The sequence below is a fragment of the Siniperca chuatsi genome, linkage group LG9 (assembly GCF_020085105.1).
Source record: "Siniperca chuatsi isolate FFG_IHB_CAS linkage group LG9, ASM2008510v1, whole genome shotgun sequence".
NCBI lineage: Eukaryota > Metazoa > Chordata > Actinopteri > Centrarchiformes > Sinipercidae > Siniperca > Siniperca chuatsi.
Window position 1 is genome coordinate 25,082,561 of NC_058050.1, and position 12,243 is coordinate 25,094,803.

The 12,243-nt window shown below is 41.2% G+C and overlaps 1 protein-coding gene across 9 annotated transcripts in view; it reads left to right on the forward strand.

The window, feature by feature from the left end:
• Nucleotides 1–12,243, forward strand: part of oxr1a (oxidation resistance 1a) — a 161,749-nt gene that overhangs the window by 94,574 nt on the left and 54,932 nt on the right. Inside the window, exon 1 of one of the 9 annotated variants that reach the window (XM_044207168.1) lies at nucleotides 1,034–1,388. The exons of 7 other annotated variants lie outside the window; for them this stretch is intronic. In XM_044207168.1, coding sequence (XP_044063103.1) covers nucleotides 1,232–1,388 — 157 coding nt within the window. In that variant the 5' untranslated portion in view covers nucleotides 1,034–1,231. Of the gene's footprint in view, nucleotides 1–1,033; nucleotides 1,389–12,243 lie in introns of those variants that run through there. One more of the 9 variants, XM_044207163.1, reaches the window with a different exon arrangement.

A 12,243-nucleotide genomic window follows, 5' to 3' on the forward strand; every position in this document is an offset into this window, starting at 1 on the left:
CAGATGTCAGGACAGAAACACAGGTGCTTCTTTACCTTTTCGGATGTGAATGAGTGAACAAATGTAAACCGGGTCCCCCCCATTTTGATCACTTCTCTAATTAATTCAACATTATAGGATTTCTTTACACTCATGTCTCACCACAGCTCTGCCCTTTAATGAATAAGGCATCACAGTCTTTCCAGTTCACTACCTGAGTCTGCTGCCCAATTATTACACCCTGTTCTGGTCTGTTGGGTTTTCACTTTTCCATGTTCATTTATGCCCCGCAAATGCCATCTCCTTCTATCCCTCAGTAGATGAGCAGACACTTATATGTCACAGGGCTTAGAGTTGTCACTATGCCCCCTTGAGCCGCATATAGGCACATAAGTGTACTTTGGCTCCGAATGTGAAAGTCTCAATTTATTAGAATGTTATTATGGTGGGACTCAGATGGATGTCATTCTCTTGGGTGCCATAAAGCCCCACACTTGATGGCTATGAAATATCCTAGCAACAGTCTGGAAATTGGTGTGGGCTGAGCTGGGTTGCATTTTGATGCATATATTTATTAATTTATTTATTTGTAAAGATTTTTCAAAGTCCATTTTTCATACCCATGATCTGAATTATAATAACCTTTTTAGAAGTCGGCCTCCAATAAGCACTGAATCTGCAACTCATTATTCATTTCAAATTAAATGTAGGCCTATTGAAATAATTGTATAAGAGAATGTATTTATAATTGACCCTAATTAACATATAATTAGTCAATCAATAAACATAACATTTTTTTAAAAAAAAGTCAAACCCAATTCCCTAGTGAAAATGTCGCCTTCTAAATAGTATCTGTAGATGGAATTGTGTATATTTTGGAATGAAATAGTAGTTTCACTAATTCAGTTCTTGGTTCTTGAGGATTGAATCAAATAAGGGGACAGTATTTGAAATATACACCCGTTTGTCAGCACTATAAATATAGGCCAATAGAGCAGTAGGCTGCTGTAAGTGGAGCCTGTCAATCGCCAAACTCCGTTGCACAGCTTGACTCCACTAGGGGCACAAAAAGTTTGCACTTTGACGTATTTCAAAGAGTTCCTGTTTTGGAAAGTGTTGGAGGCTTCACACCACGAGTTTGAGCCTGTTATTTTTTTGCCAGCACTGCGTTTTGTGCAATGACCGCGGGTTATAGAACAAGTTGAAAGCTTAGTTTTTAGCTAACCCAGCTAGGTTTTGCAGCAGTCGCGTTATGGACTTCATATTTTCTGTTACGGGCAGCGGCGCGAGAGTTGTCAGGGACGCAATCTCTCAGAGACTGTGGCCTGGATCCGGACAGGAGACTGTCCAAATTCAACAGCACCATGCTGGGGCAACGCAGGACAGTAACACCGTCCACTTAAAAACAGGTTAGTCTAACGTTCCATTCCGTTAGTTTGGAGAATACAGGCGATGTCGTCAGCTTTCCAGCGAAACCAAAATTCCCTTTAGAAATCGTTCAGTTTAACGTGTCCTCGTTCCGTGGATAATTTTCATAGCTGCTAGAACATAGGTTAAGATTTAGAAATAAACAATAAGTGTCGCCCTTAACTTCGGCCAAGTTCTATTCATTCAATTTCGCTTATTTCAATATCGTTTTAACTTTTAATTTAGTTTTTAGTTTAGTTATTTCCGCAGCCATCCGTCACTAAAATACGCTGTGTTGACATAAGAAAGTTGAGTTTTTTAAAATACAGCTATATTTCTAAATCATACCGAGTTCACCCGAATATTTAGACAAAGCTAATATTACACCATACGAATTAGTAGCCTATATGACATTTGACGACTAGATTTTGAACAAAGTTTGCAACTGAAACACATCCTGCCGTTGATGTCAGCAAGCAGCCCTGTCAGCTAAAGTAGTGACGTTTGATACGTTTGATTTCTTTTTCAGCGTCTTGAAAACATGGAACTTTACAGGGTCTGTGGTGTGAAATAGCCATACTGCAACTAAGTAAATAACAGTAGACATGGTGAACAGATAAAAGGTGACCTTATACATGTTCTGCTGAACTGAAGCTCTCAGCTGAGAGGAATTAGGCTACATGTTGAACCCCTGTTTGCCAATCCCCAGACCCCCTTTTTCACAGTACTAGTAGCATTACTTATTTCATGTGTCAGTTTCTGAGTATGAGTTAGGCTGAACATGGGGATGCAAGTACGTTATGCAACACTTTCAGTTGCACACATGTTAAGGAAGTCTTCCTGGACAGTTTATTTATAGGACTGACAGACTGACGGTCCCTATGCTTGCTTCCCTGCCTGATTTCTTATTTCTGAAATGATGTTAACGCATAACAAATCCGCTAAGTTCATGTCCTCAGTGGCTGCGCTCTGCTTGTCCAGTTTGGTTGTGAGGACACGCTGCCTGTAACAACTGAGGCATTCCAAATATTTCAGATCAGCAGGCAGTGCATGCTTAAACCGTCCAGCCAGTGAGTGAACAAGTATGTCCTCAAGGCTTTTCACATCAGGGAGTATCTCCATGTTAATGAAGATTGGAGGTTTTTTTCCCCCTTTCTGCTTTGTCTCTCACACATAATTTATTATGAGAACCATCAGGGCCTCCTCTGACTTTGAATTAAAAGCAGAGAACTGCAGCGCTATTGAAATGAAAAGCAGAAAAGGATCTGAGCTCTCGCCCACGTGATCCGTCGAAATATCACACAGAATGCTTTGCACTATTAGCCATCATTAATTGGTTGTTCTGAAAACACAGAAAGTTGCAGTGTGAGGGCACACTCACCCTGCTCTGGTTTAATGTTCAGGGGTTTGCAGCTCACGCAGAGTCATCAGGCTGTAGAGCTCTGTGGCGGGCAGGTTAATTGTTCGATCTAATTAGGACAAAGATTAATCAGATGCATGCTCTGCTGCTCTTGAAACGCCACGGATGGCAGTCGGGTTCATTAGCAGTCCGCGTGCCTCTCTCTTCCAGCAGCAGAGTGGGCCGCGGGGGCGGCTTGTGTCTGCAGGCTACTGCCCGACTCACGGGAAAAGAATGAGACTAACTAGACGTGGACTCAGGTAGTGGAAGTGAGAAGACGATGTTAGAGATGAGGGTGGGCACAGAGGTAGTGCGTGAACCATGGGTGGGCACTGCACTGTTTGACAAGCTGAACTGCCCACATTAACCCCTAGGAGACAGGCTCGACGTCACCTGTGTGACCCTGCTCACTACACATGAGAATAAATGTCTGGGCTCCAAAGGTTGTATGAGGAATGGGACAGCACTTTGTGAGTACACATTACCTGGGGCAGCGGCATTTCTGTGGCCGGTAAAGTGTGAAGCTCATATTTCATATGTAGTTAACTAAAACTGAGGGTTTGTCGCTCACTTTCTGGATAAAAGTCTGTATATTATTTGTATATGTTTTTTGCCATAGAAAATCAAAGAGGCCATTCACATCCGACATCAAAGATTTGAACTGAGACGGGGCTTGTGATCCCCCCCCCCCCATATATGACCACTTGCTATCATATGGCCAAAGTTGTACACACATGCCATGTGATGACACCTGAACCAGCTCCATCTGCTGAATTGAGACTGAAATGTAGTTTAGGGCTGCAATTAATGATTATTTCCATTACCACAGGAAACTCCTCTCTAAAGGTACAATAGTTTATTTAACTTTAGCACCGATCAATAATCAATGAACTTCAGCCAATGAACTACTATTATCTACTCTAAACACAATAAAAGCATACAACAGTCAGCAAGCATGTGATGTGTCTGTGTGTGTGTGTATTAGGGTTGGGCGATGTCTACCGAATTGGCCTATAAAGGTGCTATCATTTTTATATACTTTGTTTTATACTTTTTATATGTATGTATGTTGGATATCAATTACTGTTTCTATTTTTTGCACATTTGAGCCCATTCACAGCCCATCCTCACCTACTTACCCGGCCTTTCCTTACATTTCCTCCCTATAGCCTAGTGTTATAAGAGTAGCATGGCTGCTTTAAGGAATAGGGCAGTGTGTTGAGAGTGTGTGGGTGAGAGAGAGAGAGAGAGAGAGAGAGAGAGAGAGAGAGAGAGAGCCGGTGGCTGCGCTCAGAGCAGACAGGTGTGTTGGCGATCGGAGCAGAGGGAAAGGTTACTAGTGAAGTTGTCTAGTGGTAGTAAATGTACAGTGTCGGTTACAGTTTTCCCATGAATAAACACTGCAACTCCTCAATACCCAAGACGTTCCCGTGTCTTGCTTCCCAGGTGCTGGGTAAAAGTGAAGGGGGTTACAAAAACAAACAGAAGTAACACAAGTCCGTGCTAAGCACTGAAACACACAGCAGTAAACAGGACACGGCGGCCCGTTATTTCCCACAGCGAAGCAAAAATCACAACAGTGAAGCTCAGGTTACAGTAAAACACAGTTATAAACCTATCTCTGGCCCAGACACAAGCCTCTTACTTGAGATCGCTCTTGATAGCGACTTAATGCGTCAGTCCGTTTGGGTTATCCGGCAGAGTCTTCTCAGGCTCAGATACTGACGGTGGCCGGGGCCGCGTCGCAGGAGTTTCCTGCGCTCCTGTGGTGGCTCATCCAGTAGGAATCCAAGATTTGGATTCAAACTTAAGTCACACTCAGGTGCGACTTAACGGGTCTGAGGGGAGTTAACGCGGTTTCCTTGTTCAGGCTTTGTTCTCTACATGTAGGCCTCCTTGTTAAGGTTTTGCTTTTTACATGTAGGCCCTTCTTTTGTTTCCCATGTGGTGAGGTCCCAACACAATGAATCGTTTGGTCTTTAAAATGGCAGAAAATGGCAAAAAACTTTGATCACAGTTTCATAAAACCCAAGATGACGTGTTCAGATTGCCTGTGTTGTCAGACCAAAGTCTAAAACCCAAATGTATTCAGGTGACAATCACATTAGACAAAGAAGAGGGGCAAATCCTCAAAAGCTGAAATTAGGTCATGTTACATAATTTTCTTCATTATACAGCTTACAGCTTTTGTGGATTGCTTTGTTAGGTACTGGAATACATACATTTAGTCATATTTAAAAGCACTACTGATACAGCCTGAGCTTAACTCTGGACATACTGTTACAGTGAAGCGGCCGTGATGTCACATAAACAGATTGTGTGTCCATATATTAATAGCAGATGATTCACCAGTGCCACGGTGCGAGAGCAGATTTGTCCTTCCGACATTGAACTCCTCTCTGCATCTCTAAGTTCCCTCTGTCCCCCAGGGTGTTCTTATTTGTCACTGTTCATGTTCACCCTAAGGCTGACACCAACTCTGCTGCAATTATCACGATGATTCAGAAAGTGCAATCTGCTGGTGCTCTCAGCACTGTAATAGGTGATTTTAATCACCCTAATTTCTAAAAAGTCCTTGAGCAGTATGTCTCAGCATGTCACTTGCCCTGCATGCCCTTATGAGACACTCCTGGGATCTGTTATGAGTCCCAGTGGGATCACCGGACCACAGCACTGTACACCTGCTGTGTTCAAGGTTTGTACTAATGACTGCTCCCTGACTTTTCAAGGATGCTTTGTCCCCACAAACTGGTCTGTGTTTCAAGAGTGAACAGTATCACTGACCGTACTGACACTGTACCTTTCTCCAAGGACTTTGTCACCAAAATGATGACAGTCTGTCCCACTAACAAGATGATGCTTCTCCTATGAGGAAAACTAGAAAGGAGGTCAATTTCGAAAAAACAAAAAAACAAATCCAGATGAAAATAGAGACGTAGAGGCTAAGCTTAGTAGCAACAACTTGAGGTTTCTGTGATGAGAGAGGACATCTGACTGGGACAGATGACTTAAATTTAAATTAGACATACATGTAGCCAATTAGCTGAATAGCGCTACAGTATATACTGTATGTCGTGATTGCCAGCTCTGAGATATTTCAACAGCAGATGTTTCAAAGAGGCCAGATGATGAGCACAAATGCTGAGTACTGTTGACGTTTAAGGGAAGGTAATTAAGACCTGTTCTGAGTGACTCAACTGCATCTTTTGCGTCTTCATCGCTCCAGCTGAAAAAAGAACCCAGCCTCTGGAAACGAGCCGCCCTCATATTCCACACCTGTGGTAGTAATTTCCCTACTGAAAACCACAGAGAATAAAACCTCAGACTTAGGAAGAGCATGGGTATGACGTTAGCTGGAGTTTTCTAAAGGGATGTTTTGAAGCTGGGATTTGGGTTTACCGCTTGCAGGGTGGCTCTGTTAATCATGACAGGAAAAGCAGCTCTTTCGTTCACAGACTCAGATTGGGAGGTTTTCACTATTTTATAAGCTAACCTGTGGGGAGCAAATGTGAAGAGACATTTGATCAAGTACATGTAGTCTAATCATGTTGGCTGCCACTGATCACAGATTATTTTTTTAAAAGATGAACCTGCTCACATTAAGTTACTAAGCACTAAAAGATTGCCTGGTTTGGTCAAAAAGCCAATAAAAGTGTGGGCAAGGCATAACTAAGATAAATATAATCTGAGATTATTGTTGTGAGGACAACTATTGATGAAGATTGTGTTTCCCTTACTGGAATAATAATAATAATAATAATACTCATACACTGGCAGTAGCCAGTGGAGTGCAGTATGGCTTTCAAGGTTTTCTTCTGTAATTATGATCCTGTCAAGGTGAAATAACATCATTATATAGAAATAGCTATAACCAATTTCTAGTATATAGGACAGATGGCTCACAGGCCTTCGATAAGGTCAACGATCATCCTTCCTCTTTAACTGTGAATGTCTGAGGAAGCACCCCTATCTGGTTTGTTTTTACCTGTGGTTCTAAATGTTTGATTCAAGTCCTGACCACCATGGTCTAACGGAGTTATTCTTCTTTTTTAACCTCCTCTCCCTCTAATCTAGCTGTATTGTAAAGGATAAACATTTTGCTCTAAAACTGTTTCTAAGACGAGTTTTGTTTTATTGCTAAGGACAGAGACTGTTCATCAAGTTGTCAAGTCTCACCACCTCTGTGTGTGATAGTTAGTCATGTAGATGGATTTGAGGAGACGCCGTCTTCATTTTTTCCTCTTGATCTCAGCAGACCTGTCTGGGTAAATGGAAAGTAAGCTGCCTGTATTGTGAAACAGCCTCTGTTTCTGGTTGGCCATTACAGACTGTGGTTAGACAGGAGGTGTACTTTGAGGAGCATTTCATATTACTCACTTTGCCGATTGCCTTTATTTAATGCAGTAGTGCGAGATGTTTTCAGATTTTTAAATGAAGTATAAGTAACAATAATAAAAGTATTTATCAGTAAAATGTACTTAAATATTAAAAGTACATGTTGTCATTATACAAAATGAACCTTTTCCAAGTGTTATATTATTATATAGATTTTATTATTACTTTTTTGGAAATACGCTTATATGCTTTCTTGCTAAGAGTATGAGAGTATCTACGCCACTCTCATGTCTGTACGGTAAATATAAGGCCACAGCCAGTTAGCTTAGCTTAGCTTAGCGCAGAGACTGGAAGCAGCTAGCCTGGCTCTGTCCAAAGGTGAAAAAACTAAAAAATAGCCTAGCAGCACCGGTATAGCTCACAAATTAAAACATTATATCTTGTTTGTCTAATTCATACAAAAACCAAAGCAATACAGCAAAATATAGCTAAAGTTTACTAACATTAGCAACCATAAGCTAATATTAGCTGAAAGGCTGTAGCAGCAAAACCCCTGAGTGTATTGAACTGAACAAGCGTTATTCCAACTTTCTATTTATATGAGGAAGAGTTATTTTTTCTTTAGTCTTGCTTTAAAGTAACTAAAAAGTATGATATTTCCCTCTGACATATTTAGCCCCTCTTATAAGCAGCATAAAATGGAAATACTCAGTTTAAATACAAGTAAGCAAGTGAGCAATAAAATGCATCCATGCTCAATTCTAAACACTCAGGAGTTTTGCTTACTTGGTCTCGTATGACCACTAGGAGGTGGTGGCTAATGTTCGCACAAATTAGGTAGATGTTGCTTTGGTAACGAACAGTAATCAGCAAATTTGCTAGCTTTATGACTTTTTGTGTTTCTTTTTTATACTCCATATCAGCATTTATCATTATCCCCTAATTGCCACTTGTGGCCGCAGTAGCCACTGTTCAGAAAAAGTTAACATACTTAGTTACACTCCAGCAACTGATTTAATGCATCTGTTATTAATTACAGAATGTACATAAATATATGACTATTACGATAGTGTCGCCCAGTGTATTACTCCCTGCGTTTGGCCTACACTGTACAGTACCTATTGAAATCTTGACTCCTGAACACGACTCTTTGCTTTTGGCTCAATAAGAAGATCTGATAATGCAGAGTTTGTGTTTCTCATAGCTGAGCTCATCACTTCTCCTGCTATTGATTGGAGCTGTAACCTGAGAGGTTAGTGTCGCTGCCGAGATGCAGAGTACCAGGGCTCCAAAGGGCGACGTAAACCAATAAAGATGGGCTTTTTTTTATCAAAGGCGGACCTACTCATTCCAACCCTGCTCTATTTCTACCATCAGCTTTCTACCATGGGTTTTTCTCTTGAGGCAATCCAAAGTTCATTTAATCAATTAAGGGTGATTATATAATAACGAATTGGCACTGGTCATTAATGCCCTTTTTGCACATCATCACACTTCAGTTGAGTTACAGCGTTGCATTACTGTCATGGTAAAGATGAATCACAGAGTTGTTGTGGAAGCTACAGCAAGTGTACCTTATGTCTATGTATCATCGCCATTAATCCAGTCTATGCAGAGTTAGACTTCAGCCACACCATTAATCATGCCCCCCTTCACCCCCCCAACACACACACACACCCTCCCACGCCCAACTTTGACTTGCAAAGAAATATTGCTCTAAGTACAATAACCTTAACGCCAAAGGTTGGAGGAATCACAGTGTGATTAGTCAGCCTGGCATGTGGCAGCGGGGAGGAGGACGACGGGAGAGCTGGAGCTTAAGCAGGACCTCCTGTTTTCAGCTGCATCAACTGTAGATCAAAGTGCTTTCAGTGTGTGTTGCAAATAGTTTTATTTTGGTTCATGGTAGCAGGATGTTGTTTTATCATAGTGGTGACAATGGCTGTGTGTGGATACAGTGTTTCCTCTAGGATTTTTTTTCGATCCCTACCTCCTCCTGTCCACATGTTGAAGTGTCCTTGGGTAAGACACTGAACCCCAAATTGCTCCCGATGGTTGCTCGGTAATTTGCTGCCATTTGCGGATGCCGCTGGCATGGCGCATATATGTCGCTGGCGGTAATTTAAAAATGTGAAATAAAATGACACTTGATTGCAAAACAAACTTTAGAACATTATTGACATCGGTCTACCCATTTAGGGTCCCAGCCTGATAGCCTGTGCTTAGTCTTTAGTCTTTTGTTTTCTCTCCTCTCCACTCTCATCAATATCAACAAGGTTACATTTGAGAATGAGCAACATTAGATCATTCTCTCACATCACAAATATTTGATCACGCAACCAGTAAGAACATTAAAATATTGTAGTAGCCACCACTAACGTTACATAGGGGAGACCGGGGATGGTTGTAACAAAGGGATAGTTGTAACAGCACTACTTTCACCAACAAGGGATGACCTAAGAGTCATGTGATCAATGTCATGTATGACCACTTCCTTCCTGACCTTGCATGTGAAATTTCATAGCTGTGTGAAGAAGTATGCAGATTTTACAGCCAAAACACTGATTTTCAGGTAAGAAAGTAACTTTTTGGACCAAGTCTATATTTTGATTAGTACTGATACAGTTGAAGTCAGAATTATGTAAGTTGTATTCGATTAGAAAGTAGTCTCTTAGGTAAAATGTGAGGCATTTCATCTATGCTAATTTCAAACCACCATGCTGCTACAGCTAGCTAAACAATGGCTGACAGGGGTGTGGGGATGGTTATAAAACCCTTTTTAAAAAAGTGTTACAACTAACCCCGTAATGACAACTAAACACATCAGATGAGGAGAGGCAGGGAAAAGAATACTCTATCTGCCATGTGGCATTGAGCAGATACTGCAAGAAATTCCAATTTAACCTCAGAGAACTAAAGTAAAACTTTACAGCAGTGGTAAGCAACGGTGCCCCGTGGGCCAAATCTGGCGAAGGCTGACGTTTTCCCTTTCATTGTTCAAAACATGTACATGATTTTCCATTAATCTACCATAGATAAGAATGGAAATACAAGGCTTGTATAAATCCTAACTTCTAACTACTAATACTGCCCCAATGTGCAGAGGCTTTCTGAACAGTGCATGGTGCTGAAATTAAGTCTAATAAACGTACCAGATGAATTACACATAAATAATATAATTTAGCCTATTTGACCACAACAGATTTGTTGTTGTCAACAACAGTACTTTTATCCAAACATAAATGAAGCAACGTATCAGCAACAGCTCATTATTGTGGATTACAGTCATTCTTAAAGAGACTTAAAAGTCAGTGGTGAGTTCTTTTTGTTCCCGGTGAACCACAGGAAGATGTTGAAGTGTTGACACATGCGCACTACATTTCTTAAGATTTGTATTTTGTGGTGTGGTCTCAATTTTAAATTCTTCGCTCATATTGTTACAACTTAGTTGTACAACACAGAGCTGCTAGCATGGCTGTAGGCTTTTGTTTCATTTAACAAAAGATGCCAAAGTTCTCAAATGTTAAATGTTTTCAGTACACGCCAGCACTTATCTGAACCTGGCAACGTTGACAAGTACCACAGAAGTATTCGATACCCAGCCCTAGTCCAAGGTTACGTCTTTGTATTACTTGTTTTGACTAACAGTCCAAGACACAAAGATATTCATTTTACTGTGATATATTACAAGGAAAAACAGCAGAGCTTCACATTTTTGAAGCTGTAAACAGGGGAATGTTTGGCATTGTTGCTTGATAAATGACTTAAATAATTAATCTGTTCATATTCTATGGAAGCAAATATGGGTCATTAATATTTTGAGCTTGTGAAATGATGTTGACTAATAATTTCACAGCCTGCAGTTGTATATCACCTTTTGTGTGCATGTGAAAGAATTATTGCATGCCCGTATCTGAATGTGTGAATTTGTAAAAAAAAAAAAAAAAAAAAAAAATGTAATCAAGTTTTGTAGCTATAGAAATATTTTGTGTATGTGTACTTAAAATTTGTGCAGGAATATTATTGTATTAATATACAGTGAGGTTTTACAAAGTCTGAGAGATGGGCACACAAATTTCCTATATGTGTATGTGACACTGAAGTTACAAGTTACAAACTACGAGTTACAAGCACAAGTTTTGACCCTGTTTTTACACTTGAGCTGACTAGCCAAACAGCAAGTTGCCCACTGACTAGCCAATCAGTACGTTGCCCACTGACCATCCAATCAGAGGAAGTCAAACTGTCCAATCAGGGTGCAAAAGGTTCTAGAACATTCAGGTTACTGACCGCTACGCTAGCTTTGCCAGCCCGCCAGTCATGCTCACAGACCCTGCTGTGAGCTTTTGCTTCAGCATTTCACATTAACGTAGTTCCAGTAGATGCAACAAGCGGGAACAAAAACGTGAGCTGCCGTGGCTGAGTCGTTCACTCCCGGCTCCAGCCAGCTCACAGCGGGGTCTGTGAGCGCGACTGGCCAATTGGTTAGCTAGCTGCAGGCGCTAGCTTGCTGGCGCGCCAGTTTGAGGAGCTTCTCTCTGCTGTTTTGGTGCGGTAGAGACTCGAATCACTGTCAGAACACCCCACAAGAGAACAAGGAGGATAACCACAGGTTCATTTTATGAATTTTATAATGGACATTTGTGTTGTGATATTTAAACCATCCGTCAACAGGGAAATAAAAGCTGCTTGTCAATGAGTACGGTCATTTGACAGAGCTCCAGCCAGCTCACAGGCCTGGCAGACAGGCCAGCGCCAGTGCCGGAGCTGGGTGCGGTGGTTGGTGTGTTTTACTGGGGAAACTGTTAACTCATAGTCCTTCAGATTTAACTTTTCCCATTACCCAACAACCCTCTAAACAGTAAATTCATTATATTCGCTGCCCCTATGTCACTATTTTCAAAACTAGCCTAGTGGTCAGTAATCAGAACATACTAGAACTTTTTGCCCCCTGATTGGACAGCTTGACTTCCTCTGATTGGATGGTCAGTACACAACGTGCTGATTGGCTAGTCAGCTCAGGAGTACAAACAGGTCAAAATACGTGCTTGTAGCTTGTAACGTCAGTGTCACATTCACATATATAGGACATTTGTGTGCCCATCTCAAACTTCACACTGTTG